This window comes from Garra rufa, chromosome 11 (genome assembly GCF_049309525.1).
Source record: "Garra rufa chromosome 11, GarRuf1.0, whole genome shotgun sequence".
Classification (NCBI taxonomy): Eukaryota; Metazoa; Chordata; class Actinopteri; order Cypriniformes; family Cyprinidae; genus Garra; species Garra rufa.
Window position 1 is genome coordinate 44,021,464 of NC_133371.1, and position 21,364 is coordinate 44,042,827.

Here is a 21,364-nt window from a genome sequence, read left to right on the forward strand (position 1 = left end):
CGACGTGAGGTCAAAAGACTGGCATATGCTTCGCCATATCGCACGTTAATGTTTATTTATCTATTTTAAACGTGCTGCAATATTAATTTAATATGTAACGTAACATATAAAAGACAAAAAACGTTAATTCTCTGAAAAATAATGCGAATTTAAAGCGAACGTTCCGCCTGACCAATCAGAGGAGAAAAGGGGCCGGACTGCTTCTCATAATAAAGGTGTGTGAAAGCGCAGAGACGAGCAGGATTTAACATCAGCATCCCAGAGCATCAGCATCTCTCTGACATATCACGGTAAGAGATATCCACGCATCGTCTATTCATGTTATCCAAATGACATCTATCGAGAATGTATTCTGGAAAATGTATGATTCATTATTAGTATGTTATATCTGGGTGGGTTTATTCTCTACAAAAGAAGGTGTGCAGATGTTCATGTCCTTTATTAACAAGTGAGGGGTCTATACGTTTTCCATTTAACCTTCCTTTTATGTTTTTCTGCTCATGTTGTATTCATAAGAGCATTTCTTTAAAGCATAGAACTGTTTTATAGGCATTTACAAGCAATTCCCACAAAAATATTCTGTACAAAACAATCTGATTTTTAAGAAATAACCAAAAAACATCAACATCACAATCCTTGCTGAAGGAAATTTAGGCTAATATAATTCAAGCATTTTTTTTTCTTAATTTCCTGATAAGTGTTGTTGGTTATTCTTGGCTTTTTCTTCATTTTCTATTTTTAAACCTTTGGATTCAATAATTAAAATGTTTGTATTGAACGTGGATACCGCAGGCAGCGTTGCATGCCCACAGCTGGGCGTATCTGGGGATGCGTAAATCATCTCCTGCTAGAAAATCCTATTTCATGTTTGTGTAAATGAGACACGCGGGGAGAGCAGAATGGAGGACGTTCCTACTGCTGGTGTAAAATAGCTGGTTTGTTCTGTTGTACGCATTCACGTGGAGATTAGGTGTGTAATGTGGACTATATGAGAGCGAGAGAAAGACTGAGGAGGCCACTAAAGGAGAGGGGAGGGAAAATGAGGTGTTAAAGTGCAATCGCTTTGAGTAGGGAGGCAATGAAAGCCAGGAATCAATGGGAGAAGGATGGAAAGAGAAAGAGAGAAGACTAGAAAGCAGCGGTGGAAAAACAAGCGGCGTGAAAGTGCAAAGGAGTTGGGATGGAATCGCAGCACGTTTCTGGGCTAACACACACATGTGGAGTCCTTGGTGGTCACCTCCAATCAGTGGATATTGATTCACGGATTGATTGCTGGTTTGCAGGCGTGCATGGGCCATTCATTTGAAAGCATGAATAACGGTGACAGTTCAAGTGCTTGCTCAAATGTATTGACACAGTTGGCAACACCAGACATTAAATATTGCACAATGTTTTCTAAAAAATGATGTGAATAACACAAGTGTCGGTTATTATCGCTCATAGTAATGGTTAAAAAAAATCATAAGCCATCTGGGCAAAAATGATCTGAAATCGCACTGCTTATAGAAGAAAGAAGAAAGCTGTTAGTTTCTTTAGCTTTGCTTAGCTATTTTATTTTATTTTGCATGCTGGATAATAAAATAGTTTTTTAAAATTTATTTTATTTTATTTTATTTTGCAGATGATAAAATATTTTTAAAATATGTATAGCAGGTTTTTGTGTCCAAATAATTTTTGTAAGACTTTATTTTATTTTTTATTTTTTTGCATGGTGGTGCATTTGTTTCCAAACTATTTTATGTTATTTTATTTAGCAGGTTTTTGTGTCCAAACAATTTTATTTATTTATTTGTGTTTGTTTGTTTATGTTACTTATTTGATTTGATTTTGCATGGTGGATTAAAAAAATAGTTTTAAAACAGGTATAGATTTTTTTGTCCAAATATTTTTGTAATACTGTTATTATTTTATTTATTTTTTTTAATTTTGCATTGTGGATGATAAATTAGTTTTAAAATAGGTAAAGCAGTTTTTTTTTTTTGTCCAAATATTTTTTAAAGACTTTTATTATTTTATTTTATTTTATATATATTGTTTATTTTACTTATTTTATTTTATTTAGCATGGTGGATGAAAATATTTTTTGTAAGACTTTTTTTTATTTATTAATTTTATTTTATTTTATTTTGCAGATGATAAAATATTTTTTAAATAGGTATAGCAGGTTTTTGTGTTCTAATAATATTTGTAAGAATTATTTTATTTTGCATGATAGATGGTAAAATAGTTTTAAAATAGGTATAGCAGATTTCTTGTTTCTGAACAATTTTTTTTGTTAGACATTAGTTATTTTATTTTTATTTTTTTATTATATTTTATTATATATGGTGGATGATAAAATAGCTTAAAAATGCTTACAGCAGATTTTTGTGTCCAAACTATTTTATTTTATTTTCTATGTTTTCACTTATTTTATATTATTTTATTTTATTTTGCATGGTGGATGATAAAATAGATTTAAAATAGGTATAGCAGATTTGTGTCCACACAATTTTTGTAAGACTTGAGTTATTTTATTTTATTTGATTAATTGATTGATTAATTTCAGTTTATTTTGCATTGTGGTTGATAAATTAGTTTTAAAATGAGTATAGCAAATTTTGGGTCCAAACTATTATATTTCATTTATTTTTGTTTTATTTTATTTTATTTTATTTTGCACGATGGATGATAAAATAGTTTTACAATCTTGAGTTATTTTATTTTATTTTGCATGGTGGATGATGAATTAGTTTTTTTTTTTTGTTTTTTTTTTAGAAAATTAGATTTTACATTTTTATTATTTATTTTAACATTCACAACACAACATAGCCAAATATAGCTGAAATGAGTTGGCACATTGTCAGATTTCAGCATTGCTGAGGCCGACATAAACCCAGGGATTTTTTCTAGGTCTGACTGAGTTGTGTCTTCCCGCTAACACTCATCTCTTGGCCTCAGGACAGCACAGATGGCATAAAGAGTTTTAAAAACATCTGCGTTCTCTCAAAGGCAGTGTCACTAAGTGTGCAGAATATACTGAACTTCACTGTTGCTCTCTGAACATGTTCCTTGAGCATCTGTGATGGCCTTTCTAAACATATGCAAAGCTCCTGGTATTGATCGCTGTTCAATTATGTGTCAAGCCCGCGAACTGCATCTGCTAAACGTGCCTGATAGCAGAAAGCAGATTGGGGCAGAACATGGATCAATTCTTTCTCTGCTTCTGAGAAGGTCATCATACTAAGGTTGATGGAAAGCTAAACCAAGACAGACAAAATCCACACTCCACTGTGAAGACAAATTAGTAGAGAAGATCGCGCTCATTCAATATTTATGCTTTCGAGTGTAATTGTTGGAAATTAAAGCTGTTTTTCTTCAAATTGAATATATTTGTTCAAATGAATTGCTATTACCTGCACATATTAACTCATTTCTCTGATATACACACATAAATAGTCACAGATTATCAGATTTTTCAGAAGGTTTGCTTGCAGTTGTATCATACTAGTCTTGCATGCATGCATACACCGAAAATTAAGTGCAGTCAAAATTATCTAACATTTTTAAAATATGGTTATAATTAATTGTAATATTTTGTATTAATATTTAATATTATTATTAAGCTGAAGTGAAATAGTTCTAATATAGTTGTATTTATATATATTTAAAACATCAAAACATTATTTAATTATATATTATTTAATATAATTATTTTATTATATTAATTATTATTTAATTAATTGTATTTAATTATTATTAATAAGCTAAGGTGAACCCATGCTATTAATTTCTGTTTTATTTAAAGTTTTTTTAATTTGATCGATATTTAAAATATTTGAATATTTACAATTTTTTTAAATATTAAAATATTAAATATATTATTTAATTATTATTGAACTTTTGTATTAAATTATTTTTAATAGCTGTAGTGAACCCATGCTATTTTAATAATATTTGCAATTTTTAGTTATATTTAAATATTTTATGTACTCTAATATTAAATGAATGTAATTAAATATATATTTAAATTTGATACATTTTTAATATTTAAATATTTAGTACTTCATTATTTTTTTATTATTATTTAATATAATTGTTTCTTAAATATTATAATTTTTTTAATAAGTTCTAGTGAACCCATATTTTAGTTTTAAAAATATTTTGAAAAATATTTAGTAGTTTCATGTTTCTATTATGCCTATTTTTAACATATTATATATTTTTTATGAACGCATGCTATTTTAATAATATTTGTACTTTTATGTTTATGTAAAAAATATTTGTTATATATATATATATATATATATATATATATATATATAAGATATTTTAATATTAAATATATTTAAATTCAATACATATTTAGAATATGTGAATATATATATTACATACTTATTTTTAATTATTAAAATATTACTTAATTATTTATGTAATTCTTTTTAAATTCTAGTGAACCCATATTTTAATACTAATTAAATGTAATACTATTAAAACTAATAATTGAATACTATTTATTAAGTAGTTTTATGTTTGAAAAATATTTAGTAGTTTCATGTTTCTATTATGGCTATTATTTAAATGTATAATTTTAACATATTTAAATTCATATTTACATTTTATAAATATTTAAAGTATTTGAATTTTTTTTTAATTAGGCAGTTTAAATTTTAAAACCTTTCATAGCTACCTGTAGGCTGTTTTCTGCTGCCAATAAACCTGATGTAGAATTACTGAATTGGCACGGGTTGATGAGGAGATTTGAAGCGCCTAAGCATTGGCAGCCCATGAGCGATTGGGTTTGTCAGTGTTTGGCCCTCACGGGGGGTGATTTTGAAGGACGTCTGCATTTCTGAGTCACGTCTTCTCTCGTCAGCACAGGGAGGAAGTGACTCTGCCTTTGAACCTAAAGGATAAAAGAAGGTTTTTAACTCTGGCTAGCTGGAAGCCATTAAACTCAGGTAATCTGTTCAGATTATTCTGTCTTCATCGCGTTCCAAACTATAAGCATTAAATGATTGATTTTTTCTGGGAAAAAACATCTGAGGGTGCATAAATGATAAAAGAAATCATTTTGGGGCTGAACTGTTCCTTTAAGAAAGTCCAATTGGAGGTCAAATGGAAATGACTTTCAAATGACTTGAGAAAGCAAAGATGCCTCAAAACGTGTGAGTTGCATCATTCAGGTGGCAGCGATTTCTAGGCCGGCTTTGTTTATTTTCCAGCAGTGGGCAGTGCTGTTGGACAGCTGTGCCAGTGCAGACGTAAGGAGATCGTATCACACACATACTGCGGTTAAAGCCTCTTACTCTGAACCTCTGCCACAGCGCTGTCGGGACGAGCCAGATGCTAACCCTCTAATGATAGACGCATGCTGCCATGTGTTGACCTGGGTGGTATGGGACTGCTGGCAGGATGAGTGCTTGCCTACTTTAAACCCATACTATCTGTGTAGGACTGAGATAGGATCTGTAAAGAAATGGGTTCAAATTTCTCTTAATGTATCTACATCCTTAATGGGTTCATTAATCAGTAAGTACTTGTAAGGATCGAATGTTTGGATAAAAGAAATATTTAATTGTTAAATTAGAAGTTCACTTCCAGAACAAAAATGTATAATGTACTCACCCTTTTGTCCTCCAAGATGTTCATCTCTTTGTTTCTTCAGTCGTGAAGAAATTATGTTTTTTTTGAGGAAAACTTTTCAGGATTTTTCTCCATACTGGACTTTCTATGGTGCCCCGAGTTTGAACTTCCAAACTGCAGTTTAATTACAGCTTAAAATGATTCCAAATGTGGTTGTAAATGATACCAGCTGAGGAAGAAGGGTCTTATCTAGCGAAACGATTGCTTTTTTTATTTTTTTATTACAGTTTACATCCTTCTTAACCTCAAATGCTTGTCTTGTCTTGCTCTGCCTGAACTCTCTGTTTTTTTTTCCTCGATTCAAGACAGTTAGGGTATGTCAGGGTATGTATAAATCATTCTACATCGCCTACCAGCCCAGTGTTTATAAAGCGAACATGCAAAGAGCAAACACCCTTAACAAAAAAGGTAAAACAGCGATGTGGGACGATTTTGAAGTTTGAGGGGGAGATTGAGATTTGGAGTTTTTTAACATACCAAAACTGTCTTGAACTGGTTCAGGCAGAGAAAAACAAGACAAGCATTTGAGGTTAAAAAGTATATAAATTGTAATTTAAACTGCATTTAAGCCGCATTTAAACTGCATTTTGAAAGTTCAAACTCGGGGCACCATAGAAGTCCACTATATGGAGAAAAATCCTGAAATGTTTTCCTCAAAAATCATAATTTCTTTACAACTGAAGAAAGAAAGACATGAACATCTTGGATGACAAGGGGATTGAGTACATTATTGCTCAATTTTTTTTACATGTATTTCATAACATAAAATATTTTTATTATTTTATGTTATAAAATGCTACTTATATATCTTGTAATATGCATCTTCAACTGCGTCAGTAAATATACTGATTTGAGTCTCGCAGTTATGCTTCGTGTTTGATTCATTTAGAGGAATTGACTTATATATAATTTGGTTATAATTAGTTTATAATATTACTTTTATGTAGTTATTTTTAATAATAAGCCCATGCTATTTTAATAACATTTAGTAAGTGTTTGTTATTTTAAAAATATTTGTAATATATTTTTATTAATAAAACATTAATACATTTAAATGTATAACATTATTATATTTTACATACAATTATTTTTAAAACGTTCTAGTGAACCCATATTTTAATACTATTTCATAAGTGGTTTTATGTTTATTTAAAAAATATTTTTTTATTTGTAAAAAAATAATTTTATCCACTACCAGTCAAACGTTTTTGAATGGTAAGATTTTTAATGTTTTTTAAAGAAGTCACCAAGCCTGCATTTATTTGATCTAAAGTACAGCAAAAACAGTACAATTTTGAAAAATTTTTACTATTTAAAATAACTGTTTTTAGTTTGAAAGTATTTTAAAATGTAATTTATTTCTGTGATTTCAATGCTGAATTTTTAGCATCATTACTCCAGTCACATGATCCTTCAGAATCATTCTAATATTCTGATCTGACATTTTAAATGTCTATACCATCACTTTTGATCAATTTAAAGCATTCTTGCTAAACAAAAGTATTAATTTCTATAATTTAATTATAGAATAAATCAGCATATTAGAATGATTTCTGAAGGATCATGTGAATGGAGCAATGATGCTGAAAATCCAACATTGCATCACAGGAATAAATTACGTTTTAAAATATATTCAAATAGAAAACTGTTATTTTAAAAATTAAAAAATATTTGTTTTATTTTGCTGTACTTTGGTCAAATAAATGCAGGCTTGGTGAGCAGAAGAGATTTCTTTAAAAAAACATAAAAAAACGTACTGTTTAATGTATCTTTAATAATAAGCTAAAGTGAACCCATGTTATTTTAATAATAATAAATAAGTAGTTTATGTTTGTTATTTAAAAAATATTTGTAATATGTTTATTTATATTTAGATATTTTATATTTTAATAAAACATAATAGACATTTAAAATATACATATTTTAATTTTGAATATTATTTAATTATTTTTAATAAGTTCAGGTGAACCCACATTTTCATACTATTTCATAAGTAGTTTTATGTTTGTTTAAAAAATATTTGAAATATATTGATATTTATATTTAATATTAATATAACTAAAAAAAATCTGTTATGAACCTGTCATGGTTAGGTTTTTTCCTTTAAATTTATATTTTTATAATATTTAAATACTATAAATATTTAGACATTTGTATACATTTTATAAATACAAAAAATATCTTATATCTTTTTTCAGTCTTTTTAGAGGTGGCAATCCAACTAACTACTAAACCAGAGGTCCAAAACCCTTTTTTTATTTTTTTTTATACCATTTTTGGTTAATGCATTTTTCCAAAAAAAAAAAATAACAGTAAAAATTACATAATATCAAAAAATAAATAAATAAATAACATTTTAGTCTCAATAGAAATCAATAAATTATTATCTATCTATTTACTAATCTGTTTTAATATAGAACTCTATAAAACTTCTCTGAAGTCTTCATACATCTGTTTAGCTCAGTTTTCTGCATCTATTCTCTATCTGAGGATGAAGATCAGAGTGATAACAGTGGTTTGTCTTGTACAGCAGCACTCAGCAGGTTTCCTGTGGGTGTTGATCACTGTAATAGAGTTTAATTAAAGCTGACCCGTGTCTTGCTCTTCTCTGGTCTCCGGTGGAGTTCCCACACCGCTGCGCTGTCACTGCATGGCGCTTTAACTCCTCAACTAGTTTGTCTTTTCCTCTGCAGCCTTCCATCCAAATATTTGGTCTCATTGCGATTCCTCAACGTATACTCGACATTTTCACCTGCAGTCAAATCCTGCTCCAGTCCGTTCTCTTTTTCCGCGTCCCCTTCTAAACAGCACTGCACCACTGGGTCGGTCCTCTGGAGGCTTTTGGAGCCAGGAGGGGAGAGAGATGGCAGTTTACCCAGCATGCTCTGCTCTATCTGGGCCATCCTGTCAGGGAAAAGGAGGCTGATGGATGTGGATGGAGAGTTCTGGTGCCACCAACTGTGTTTCGCGCTCTGATGATGACAGATCCGTCTGTGTGAATGAACGATCGTCTTTGGGAAATAAGAGCTCCGTTACGAACTTGACGGAAAACCATGTTTGTTTGCCTTGATTTGGATTTGCTTGTTAAAGATGAAAAATGTCAAATATTGCTGTGATTATAAAAGAAAAATGAGCATGGAGATCTCTGTAATACCTCTGTTGTTTCTTCTAGACAGATGAATTGGTTTACAATTACACTACCAGTCAAAAGTTTTTGAACAGTAAGATTTTTTGTTTTTAAAGAAGTATCTTCTGCTCACCAAGCCTCCATTTATTTGATCTAAACTACAGAAAAACAGTACAATTTTGAAATATTTTTACTATTTAAAACAACTGTTTTCTATTTGAATATATTTTAAAATATAATTTATTCTTGTGTTTTAAAGCCGAATTTTCGTATCATTACTCCAGTCACATTATCCTTCAGAAATCAATCTAATATTCTGGTTTCCTGTTTAAAAAACAAAAGTAGAATTCTTCCAGGTTTCTTTGATGAATACAAAGTTCAGACGTGACATTTATCTGAAATAGAAATCTTTTGTAACATTATATGTCTTTATCATCACTTTCGATCAATTTAAAGCATGCTAAATAAAGTATTAATTTCTACAATTTTTTTCTGAATTTCTGACTCCAAACTTTTGAGTGATATAGTGTATAATATTACAAAAGCGTTTTAATACAGATAAATGCTGATTTTTGGATCTTTCTATTCATCGACGAATCCTAAAAAAAAAAAAAAATGTAGTCATCTGTTTTAAACATCATTATTTTTAATAACAAACTAAAGCGAACCAATGCTATTTTAATAATATTTAGTAAGTAGTTTATGTTTGTTGTTTCAAAAATATTTGTAACATATTTTTATTTATATATATATATTTTTTTAATAAAACATTAATATTTAAATTTGAAACATATTAAAACATTTAAATATTATTTAATTATTTGTATTTGTTAATCAATATTTCATAAGTAGTTTTATGTTTGTTAAAATATAAAAAAATATTTTAAATATATTTTTATAATATTTCAATATTTTTTACCTACCAATCAAAGGTTTTTGAACAGTAAGATTTTTAATGTTTTTAAAAGTCTCTTCTGCTCATCAAGTTTACATTTTATTTGATCCAAAGTAACGCAAAAACAGTAAAATATTGAATTATTTTTACTATTTAAAATAACTGTTTTTTGTTTTTTTTATATTTGAATATATTTTGAAATGTGATTTCTTCCTGTGACGTAAAAATTCAACTTAAAAATCACAGGAATAAATTACATTTTAAAATATATTAAAATAGTAAACTGTTATTTTAAATAGTACAAATATTTAAAAATGTATTGCTTTTGCTCTATTTTGGATCAAATAAATGCAGGCTTGTTAAGCAAAAAAAACTTTTTTTTTTTTAAATATTAAAAATCTAACTGTTCAAAAACTTTTGACTGGTAGTGTACAGTATATAAATTTGCTTGAAATTTACAAATTATTATTATTTGAATCTTTTGACAAGTACTATATATTTTTATCTATCTATATATATTAATTTATTTAAACAATTTACCAATTCTCTCTTTTTTATTTCTTCATATATTTTCCAAAAAAAAGAGTTATGAAAGAGCGACCTCTAAACAATATTACTAATTAATTTTTACTAATTAATACATCTCTCACCCTCCAAATAAGTACTTGACTTCATACTAATTTTACCAACTAAACATACTTGGTCAATTAATTGCACGACTATCCAGCATTTATGATGCTGTAAGCTGTTCTAACGAACTATGTTCTTTCTCCATCCTTCTACTCTCTTGTGTTTGAGCTCTAGCTCAAAATAAAAAAAGCGTAAAAAAGTACAAGCTAGAAAAGGTTGCCTACGCTTCCCCCATTTTAGAAACGTCTTGACTTTATACTTGTTGGTACAGTTTGAAGGCAGTTGGGAGGATAGGACATATTTAGAGCAATTGCTCTGTGCGTGTTTGAAAGGAAAAGAGAAGAGATTTGCGGCACTTTGAAACTTGATTTCACTTGAGGAGATCTTGACTAGTCTGACTCAACTGTGCTTAAAATGAGTCCCAGATATCATTGCTTTGAGGTAATAAAAACCTTGGCAGTTTCTTAGTGATTTGAATAATATTCAACTTTGCAATCTAACTCATTCCTCACTGTTTATGTTATAAATTTTATCTAATTTTTGCGATCAGACTCACCTGGAAGATCAGGATTTCTTTGTTGCTGATTTCTTTCTGGTTTTGCCCATTAGGTGGTCTCGTTGGCTTCTCCCAGGTGGCCGTAAGACCTTTGTCCAGAATCCAGCACGGGTGAGCGAAAGGTCAGGCAGGTCTGGTGCTGTTTTCTTGCGTAGCTTCTCTTGTCCCCATCGTTCACAAGTGGCCATCTGTTTCTTAGTCCAGACCTTGGTCACCAGGGTCAGGTCGAGTTACACAAGCCTGCGCGCATGAGTCTGAAACCAAGAGAATCCGAGATACACCGTTCAGGTCATGAGAGATCACAAAAGCTCAAGGAATGAGAACAGATGAATCATCTGAGCATTGTGGGCCAGGTTTTTGAATCGGTTGCTTGTTTTGTTTAAATTCCATGTGGTACACATGATAGTATAGTTTTGATAAATTCGCAATCAGTGACTGGAGTGCTTCAGATGTTTTTAAGATTAAGATAACCTCCATAATTATGTGAACTATAGTTTGAAACATTTGTTAATTCTTGGGTCCAGTGTCACTGCTGTCACTAAGAATGATGACAGGATTTTAATTTTTTGGCTGAACTACCCCTTAAAGGATGAGTAAACAATGACAGAATTTTCATTTTTGGCTGAACCTTTCTTTTATGGGTGAGTACATGATGACAGAATTTTCATTTTTGGCTGAACTATCCCTTTAAAGGAGAGTAAACGATGCCAAAATGTTATTTTTGGGGGAACTATCCCTTTTAAGGGTGAGTAAACAATGCCAAAATAAATTTAAGGGAAATGTCCCTTTAAGGGCAAGTAAAGATGCCAAAATGTAATTTTTGGCTGAACTATCCCTTTAAAGATTAGTTCACGATGACAGAATTTAATTTTTTTGGCTGAACTATCCCTTTAAGGGTGAGTAATTGACAGAATTTTCAATTGGGGGTGAACTATCCCTTTCAGGGTGAGTAAACGATGGCAAAATAAAGATTTTGAGGAAAATGTCCCTTTAAGGGTGAGTAAAGATGCCAAAATTTCATTTTTGGCTGAACTATCCCTTTAAAGGAGAGTACATGATGACAGAATTTTCATTTTTGGGTGAACTATCCCTTTAAGGGTGAGTAATTAATTACAGAATTTACATTTTTGAGCGAACTATCCCTTTCAAGGATGAGTAAACGATGACAGCATTTTCATTTTGGGTAAACTATCCCTTTAAGGGTGAGTAAACGATAACAGCATTTTCATTTTTGGGTGAACTATCCCTTTCAGGGTGAGTAAACGATGGCAAAATAAAGATTTTGAGGAAAATGTCCCTTTAAGGGTGAGTAAAGATGCCAAAATTTCATTTTTGGCTGAACTATCCCTTTAAAGGAGAGTACATGATGACAGAATTTTCATTTTTGACTGAACTATCCCTTTAAGGGTGAGTAAACGATAACAGCATTTTCATTTTTGGGTGAACTATCCCTTTAAGGGTGAGTAAACATTGCCAAAATGTTATTTTTTGGGGGAACTATCCCTTTAAGGGTGAGTAAGCGATGGCAAATTAAATTTTTGAGGGAAATGTCCCTTTAAGGGTAAGCAAACAATGCCAAAATGTAATTTTTAAGGGAAATCTCCCTTTAAGGGTTAGTAAAGATGCCAAAATTTAAATTTTTGGCTGAACTATCCCTTTAAAGGTTAGTTAACGATGACAGAATTTAAATTTTTGGCTGAACTATCCCTATAAGGGTGAGTAATTGACAGATTTTTTTTGGGGGGGGGGGGGGGGGTGACAGAATTTTCATTTTTGGGTGAACTATCCCTTTCGGGGTGAGTTAATGATGACAGAATTTTCACTTTTTGCTGAACTTTCCCTTTAACTGCTGGCCATTATAGAAAAATACCACAAAGCATACAGTGCACACATCAAATTCTAGCACATACATATTGTACTATAGCTTTACGCAGTGCATTCTTGTTCCCCAAACTGCATGCACACACATTTCAGCCCAACCTGTCCACAAACACATGCTCTCTCTTTCTCTCTACATCACACAATGGCACAAGGCCACATTCTCCCCTGCGTTCTTAGTTTGTGTGGAAAACACTGTTGCCAGGCAACGACTAAAGCAGGGAGACTGTGCCACGCGAGGATGAAAGTAGAGCTATATCTGTGCATATGTGGGTTTGTTCGCTTGCATGAGCAGATATGCTGGTGTATTGGGCAGTGGCTGCGCAGTCAAAAAGAGAAAATCAGAGGCATTAACTTTTGTGGAAGCCCTGTGTGTTTACACTATTGCATCTGAACCCCCTTTTTACGTCCATTATGCGGCACATTATGCATAGTGAAACAGGTTATTCTCAAATCCCATACATTTTTAATGTAAAGTTGCACCAGTAAGTACAAACACAATTTCATTCCCTTATGTTCTTGCATGGCTGAATAAGAAGATGAGTTGATGTAATAGTGCACAGGCACAAGGTGATTCATTACTAAGTCACTTTTTCATGAATTGTGCACAATAATTGTCACATGTCTGTATGTTAATGTGACCCCGGACCACAAAACCAGTCTTAAGTAGCACGGGTATATTTATAGCAATAGCCACAAATACATTGCATGGGTTAAAAATGATACATTTTTCTTTTATGCCAGAAAATCATTAGGATTTTAAGTAAAGATCTTGTTCCATTAAGATATTTTTAAATTTCCTACCTAAAATGGAATTGCATTGGAATATGCATTGCCAAGAACTTAAGTTGGACAACTTTATAGATGATTTTCTCAATATTTCGATTTTTTGCACCCTCAGATGGAAAAGCTAAAGGAAAGCTTATTTATTCATCATAATCATTGTCTGAGCATTAGAATATGATACATATGTGACCCTGGACCACAAAACATTGCATAGGTCAAAATGATTCAAAATGAAATCATTAGGATATTAAGTGAAGATCATGTTCCATGAGGGCAATTTGTAAATTTCCTACTGTAACTTTATCAAAACGTATATTTGATTAGTAATATGCAATGCATTACTAAGAACTTCATTTAGACAACTTTAAAGTCAATTTTTTTTGCACCCTCAGATTCCAGATTGTATCTCAGACAAATATTGTCCAGGCCTACCAAACCATACATCGATAGAAAGCTTATTTACTCAACTTTCAGATGAAATCTTATTTTCAAAAATGTGACCCTTATGACTTGTTTTGTGGTCCAGGGTCACATATTTCCATGATCTTGATTCCTCTTGTTCACGTGGGGTAATATTTACTATGTCCTTCACCATGACTCACTCTTTCTCTCCTCTCTCTTTCGGCAGCTCGGCCCTCGTTTACCATGTTGCTGCTCGGACTCTTGCCGCTGATGTTGCTACGGGGGTGCGGTTGCCAGGCGGCAGACGTTCCCGAGGATGTGACGGCAGAGTTCTCGGTCAGACTGTACCACCAGCTCCAGATCACGGGGGGAGAGGAGAACATCATCTTCTCGCCCCTGAGCGTGGCTCTGGCTCTGGGCATGGTGGAGCTGGGCGCCCGCGGCTCTTCTTTAGAGGAGATCAGACAAGCCGTGGGCTACAGTCATTTCAGAGAAGGTATAGTTATCTGTAAAACAACATGAGGGGTTACCTGTTTTTCAAAATCTTTCACTTCTGAGCCTTTATACTGTATATCCACTACCAGTCAAAAGTTTTTGAACAGTAAGATTTTTTAATGTTTTTTAAAGAAGTCTTTTCTGCTAACCAAGCCTGCATTTATTTGATCCAAAGTACAGTCAAATTTTGAAATATTTTCATTATTTAAAATAAATATTTTCTATTAAGATTTATGTTAAAATGTAATTTATTCCTGTGATCAAAGCTGAATTTTCAGCATCATTACGCCAGTCTTCAGTGTCACATGATCCTTCAGAAATCATTCTAATAATCTGATTTGCTGTTCAAGAAACATTTTTATTATTATTATTATTTTCAATATTTAAAACAGTTGAGTACTTTTTTCAGGAATCTATGATAAATAGAAAGATCCAAATATCAGCATTTATTGAAAAAGTAAAAAACTTTTGTAACATTATACACTATTTAAAATCTTGGAGTCAGTATTTTTTGGGGAAAGAAAATATAGAAATGAATACTTTTATTTAGCAAGGATGATTTTAATTGATGATAAAGACTTCTACAAAATCCTACTCAGCTGTTTATAATAATAATAAATGTTTTTTGAGCAGCAAATCAGCATATTACAGTATAATGATTTCTAAAGGATCATATGACTAGAGTAATGATGCTAAAAATCTGCTTTGAAATCACAGGAATAAATTACATTTTAAAATTATTTTATTATAATTTGTTATTTTAAATAGTAAAAATATTTCAGAATTGTACTGTTTTTGCTGTACTTTGGATCTAATAAATGCAGGCTTGTTGAGCAGAAGAGACTTCTTTTAAAACATTACAAATCCAACTTTTGATTGGTAGTGTATAGGTCGGATTATATGTAAAACACATATACACAAAAAAGTTTAAAGTACTTTTTTTTTAAATTTCATTTAATTTTATTTAGAATTACTTTTTGAGATTCCGAATTTTGAATGGGATTATTACTTCCATGACTATAATACTGCAGCACATTTTACAAAAGCATTTTCTTCTTCTCTGCACCTGTTTCAGATGAGGAGTTCTCTTTGTTGAGCAACCTGACCCAGGCCCTGTCCACAGATGAAGAGCAGTACGTGGTACGGCTGGCCAACTCCCTCTTTCTGCAGACGGGGGTTCACTTCAACGAGGACTTCCTGCAACTCATGAAGAAGTACTTCAAAGCAGAAGTGGAGACGGTGGATTTTAGCCAGTCAGCAGCCGTGGCTGAACGCATCAACTCTTGGGTGCTGAACCACACAGAGAGTAAGTCATCAATCATCACTGAGGAAAGAATATATTCAGACTTGATGTGTCCTGATGTATTTGTGCAGATTTCTTGAAATCGCATTGTTGTTTACTAAAGACGTGATGAAATGACTTGAAGTGGTTTTCATTTTTGAAAGATCTGCGCTATTATAAGTACATACAGACATAAATAGATGGGCTGAAAGCTAACAGAGATGTTGCTGAAGTCATAAAAATTCTTATATATGTGACCCTGGACCACAAAACCAGTCATAAGTAGCTTGGGATATATTTGTAGCAATAGCTAACAATACATTGTATGGGTCAAATTTATCTATTTTTCTTTTAAGCCAAAAATCATTAGGATATTAAGTAAAGATCATGTTCCATGAAAATATTTTGTACATTTCCTGCCATTGACATATCAAAACTTAAGTTTTGATTAGTATTTCATTTTTTGTTTTTGCACCCTCAGATTCCAGATTTTCAAATAGTTGTATCTCGGCCAAATATTGTCATATTTCTAACAAACGATTCATCAATGGAACAACGGCTTTCAGACGATGTATAAATCTCAATATCAAAAAATTAACCCTTATGACTAGTTTTGTGGTCCATGGTCACTTCATATAGTTATATAGAAACATTACCTTTCAAAAGTTTGGGATGAGTAACTGTTTTTTAACTGTTTTACAAAGAAAGCGGCTGCATTTAATTGTTAAAAACATTTTTTTTAAAAATTCATAATATTTCAGATTTAAAATAAATGTTTTATACTGTAATATATTTTAAAATGTAATTTATTCCTGTGACGCAAAGCTGAATTTTCAGCATAATTACTCCATTTCTTAATGTTACATCTCTCAGAAATCATTCCAATGTGCACATTTATTATTATCAATGTTGACAACAGTTGTGCTGCTTTATATTTTTGTGGAAACATTTTTCTGATGAATAGAACGTTCAAAAGAAAAGCATTTATTAAAAACAGAAATATTTGATAACATTATAAATATATTTACCATCACTTTTCATCCATTTAATGCATTCTTGATGAATAAAAGTATTCATTTCCCCGAACTTTTGAACAGTGTGCTGAAAAAATTATAAGCCTAAATGTTTACCTTTTAGATTCTATGCCATTTAAGCCACTGAATATAGTCACAGTTTATAATCCAATTTAGGATTCACTTTCAAGTAAACCTCTCTTCAAAATGAATAGATGGTGTTAAGAGGAATTACTCTGACTTTAGTGAAGGAGGACAGTAAAGTAGATAATGGCAGATCAGTCCTATTCTGCATGATAATGACATTTCCAAGCCATTTCCAGGGAGATCCATTTTCTCACAGTCAGCTTTCGCCTTTGCAGGAGGACTGTCAGATACCAGCCCAAATCCCAGAGCTTTGGAAGAGAGATGATTTTATGCCACTGAAGAGATCGTGCCGTCTTTCCTGTTCTGAGAAAGAGAGGATTGTGACATGCAGAGTTTATCTCAGTCTGGCTTTTTGTTGTCGTTGCAGGCAAAATCCAGAACCTGGTATCTGCGGACGACTTCAGCAGCTCCACCATGATCATGTTAGCGAATGCGGTGTACTTCAGGGGCAGCTGGAAGAACCAGTTCAGACCAGAAAACACCAGAACCTTCTCCTTCACCAAGGACGATGGCAGTGAGGTTCAGACTCTGATGATGTACCAGCAGGGAGACTTCTACTACGGTACGAACAACTGCTGTTTTTTAACGTTCTATTATCAAAAAATCCGGAAAAAAATAAATGTATCACAGTTTCCAACTGTTTTCACCATTGATAATAAAAAATATTTCTTGAGCAGCAAATCAGCATATTAGAATGATTTCTAAAGGATCACGTGACACTAAAGAGTAATGATGCTAAAAATTCAGCTTTGCGTCACAGAAATAAATTACATTTTAAAACATATTCAAATGGAAAACCGTTTCTTTAAATTGTAATAATATTTCAGAATATTACAATTTTTACTGTGTTTTAGCAGCCTTGGTGAGCATAAGAGGCTTTTTTAACAAACTGTACTGCCCTCCAAAGGCATAGTGCAGTATCTACGCGAACACTGAAACTGAGAAAAATGCCTTTAAAGTTTTTACAACAGCTAGTCAAACATGTTGACACTCTCATTTCTCTGAACGGTTCTCTGAAACGGGACAAAATTGAACCAGAAGACTTTGCCACAAGACAAAACAGTTGTCACAAAGTCCATTTTAAGCCTTAACTAAATTTTGACCAAATGTGTAGTTACTGCGCTTTGCCTTTGGAGGGCAGTGTAGTGTAAATATAGTTTCTGCATGGCTCGGGCTGAGACTTTCAGATCCTGCAGAGTAACTGCAGTGCGCTTGTCTCATCCATCTCTCTGACAAAAAAAGAGAAGGAGAAAGACAGATGAAGGTAAATGTGGAGCAGGGAGACACTGAAGGAGTAAACAGGGGAACAGTACAAATTGAGTGGGAAAACGCATGAGTAGTATCTGTGAAAAGTAAGAAGTAAGAGATACAGCATATTGTCTTCTTTCTCAGAGACAGTTGCATTTGCTAGCTTTTAAAAACAGGAAAACCGGCCTCACATTAATGGAGGGCATTGACGATGGTGGAGTACAGACACTTCATTTTAAAGCATATGGCTAAATGTCATAATTAGCTGGTAAGACAAGGTCTAACAGAACCAAAGCAGTATGACGATCCAGAGAAATGTCCTTGGCTGAATTATGCATTCACAATCTAGAGCTATTATAGTTAAGAAATAAAATAAAATAAAAATAGCAAATAAAATTGCAAAAAATAAAAATAAATAAATAATAAAAAAAGTGAAAAACTTACATGAAATATAAAAAAAATACATTCATTTTTTTCAGATCAGCATAAAATAAATAAAATAAAAAAGTAAAATTCAAAACTGTTTTTAAAAAATTAAAAAAAAAAATTAAACTATAAAACTATAAAAAACTAAAATATGAAAAATAGTTTTCAGATAAGCATTTCTCATTTTCATTTAGTTTAACTTGATGTGCTAAAATAACTAATTCTGAAATAAAAATGACAAAAACAGAACAAAATGACTAAAAATTAACATGAAAGCAGAAAATATAAAAATAAAATCTAATTCAAATTATTAACAAAAAATACAATAGTATCCAAATAATATTAAAAGTCAGACTAATTCTGTTATCCATTATTGTTAACTAAAACAATAGAAAATAATTTTGTATTACTCAAAATAAGAAAAGAAAAATGTGAAAAAAATGAAACTATTTTATTTCAGATAGTTAAACTAAAATAATATAAAGAGTAAAATAAAAATTGTATTTAAAAAATTAAAAAACTTAAATATATATTTTTAAAAAACAATAAAAAACTAAAATATAAAAAATAGTTTTTAGATCAGCATTTCTCATTTTCATTTAGTTTAACTTGATGTGCTAAATAACTTATTCTGAAATAAAAATCAATAAAAAAATACATCAACATATTTAAAAACAACAAAAACTAATAAAAATGACAAAAACAGAACAAAATTACTAAAAATTAACATGAAAGCAGAAAATATACAAATAAAATCTAATAATCTAATTCTGTTGTCCATCTCACAAGTTATTATTGTTAACTAAAACCATAAAAAATATTTTGTTACTCGAAATTAGATGTTTGTAAATATAATGTTTATATTTAACAAAATAATATTTTATTTATTTAATAAAATATAAACAAAAAATAAAACTTTTATTTCAGCTAGTTGCAAAAGCAACATTTCTCATTTTAATTTAGTTTAACTTAACTTAATTTAAAAATATAACTATATAGACAGAAAAAAGACTAAAACTTTAAAATTAAAGTGTAAATAGAAAATATGCAAATACATCGAATTCAAAATATTAAAGGGGTAGTTCACCCAAAAATGATGCAGAGTCAGAAAGCTCTCGGATTTCATCAAAAATATCTTAACTTGCGTTTTGAAGATGAACGAAGATCTTACTGGTTTCGAATGACATGAGGGTGAGTAATTAAAAACACAATTTACATTTTGGGTGAACTATCCCTTTAAAAAAAACATACACTAACAATCACTAACCTCTCTATGTCCTTTATCCTCAGGAGAGTTCAGCGATGGCACCACAGAGGCGGGTGGAGTTTACCAGGTTCTGGAGATGCTCTATGAAGGAGAAGACATGAGCATGATGATTGTTCTGCCCCGTCAGGAGGTTCCTCTGGCCTCCCTGGAGCCCATCATCAAAGCGCAGCTGCTGGAGGAATGGGCCAACAATGTCAAGAGGCAGAAGGTGGAGGTCTACCTGCCCAGGTGAGACACACAGTGTTTTCATTTAGATTTGATCAATGCAAAACCTGTGTACTTGTTTCTGCATAAAGCTCACGCTGTCCTGATCATTCGCATTTATTTAGGTTCAAGGTGGAACAAAAGATTGATCTGAGAGACACTCTGCAGCAGCTGGGCATCAAGAACATCTTCACTAAAGATGCCGATCTGTCAGCCATGACTGCCGAGATGACAGGTAATCGATAAAACGCACACACTGACCTATGGGAACGCTCCGTTATTCTGCAATCTGCGCACAAACACAGATGCTCAAGATGTGATTGACGGCTCAAGGACAGGATGTAGCGCACCTGTTTTGCACTGGCAACCAACCAACACAAGCACCACTCACATTTTCTCCAGCAAATCGATCAATCTGTTTAATAGTAATAATAATAATGATAAATCTTTCTGTGTTGAGTCTGGTGAAAATAACAGTTGTTTTGTGTTTATTTTTATTTTTGAAGAATCAAGGGAAAAAATATCTTGCTGCCAATTTTGAGGGACTGTGGGAAATGTGATGTTTTCTGTTTATTTTTGTTTGGTTGGTTGTTTTTTCAACATTTCTAAAACATTAATAATATTTCTAACCAAAAGGTTATATTTTTTGTATTTATCTTTATATTTACGACATTTTAAGCCCACCAAAAATAGTAATATTAATTAAAAATATATAAATACATTTTTTAAAACACCTTTAAAAAAGGTTTTAAATAACTGAAATAGTCTTTTTTCAGTTTTGGGTTTGGTGAAAATAAAGTTGTGTTTTATTTTGTTAAGTACCAAAGTAAAAAAAATGTGAAATACCTTACTGACAATTTTTACAATTTTAATAATATTTCTAAAAAAAAGGTCATATTCAAGGATTTATATATATATATATATAATATTTAAGGCATTTTAAGCCCACCAAAACTAATTTTAATTAAAAAATATTCTATTCATTTGAAATAAGTGTGGTGAAAATAACAAAGTTGTATATATATATATAAGCATTTTAAGCCGACAAAAAATAGTAATATTAATAAAATAAAATAAAAAGCACTTAAAAGGTTTTATTCAACTGAAATAGTCTTTTTTTTAGTTTCTGGTGTGGTGAAAATTTTAAGTTTTAAAAGTTATGTTTTATTTTATTCATTTTTCAAGTATCAAAGTAAAAAACAATCTGAAATACCTTACTTCCATTTTTTTAAATATTAATAATATTTTTAACCAAAAGGTCATATTAATATTCAAATTCATAATTCAAAATATTCAAAGATTTATAAATAGTTATTTTTTATATTTGTTTTAGTTTTATATTCAAGGCATTTTAATCCCACAAAAAAAAAAAAAAAATTATAT

At 31.2% G+C, this 21,364-nt stretch overlaps 1 protein-coding gene across 1 annotated transcript in view; it reads left to right on the top strand.

The window, feature by feature from the left end:
* Positions 1-197: 197 nt before the first annotated feature.
* The window catches only part of serpini1 (serpin peptidase inhibitor, clade I (neuroserpin), member 1), a 22,761-nt gene continuing 1,594 nt past the window's right edge, over positions 198-21,364 (top strand). Inside the window, exons 1-6 of the mRNA XM_073850225.1 lie at positions 198-290; positions 14,126-14,395; positions 15,470-15,700; positions 17,204-17,398; positions 19,801-20,005; positions 20,107-20,216. Coding sequence (XP_073706326.1) covers positions 14,143-14,395; positions 15,470-15,700; positions 17,204-17,398; positions 19,801-20,005; positions 20,107-20,216 — 994 coding nt within the window. The 5' untranslated portion in view covers positions 198-290; positions 14,126-14,142. The remainder of the gene's footprint in view (positions 291-14,125; positions 14,396-15,469; positions 15,701-17,203; positions 17,399-19,800; positions 20,006-20,106; positions 20,217-21,364) is intronic.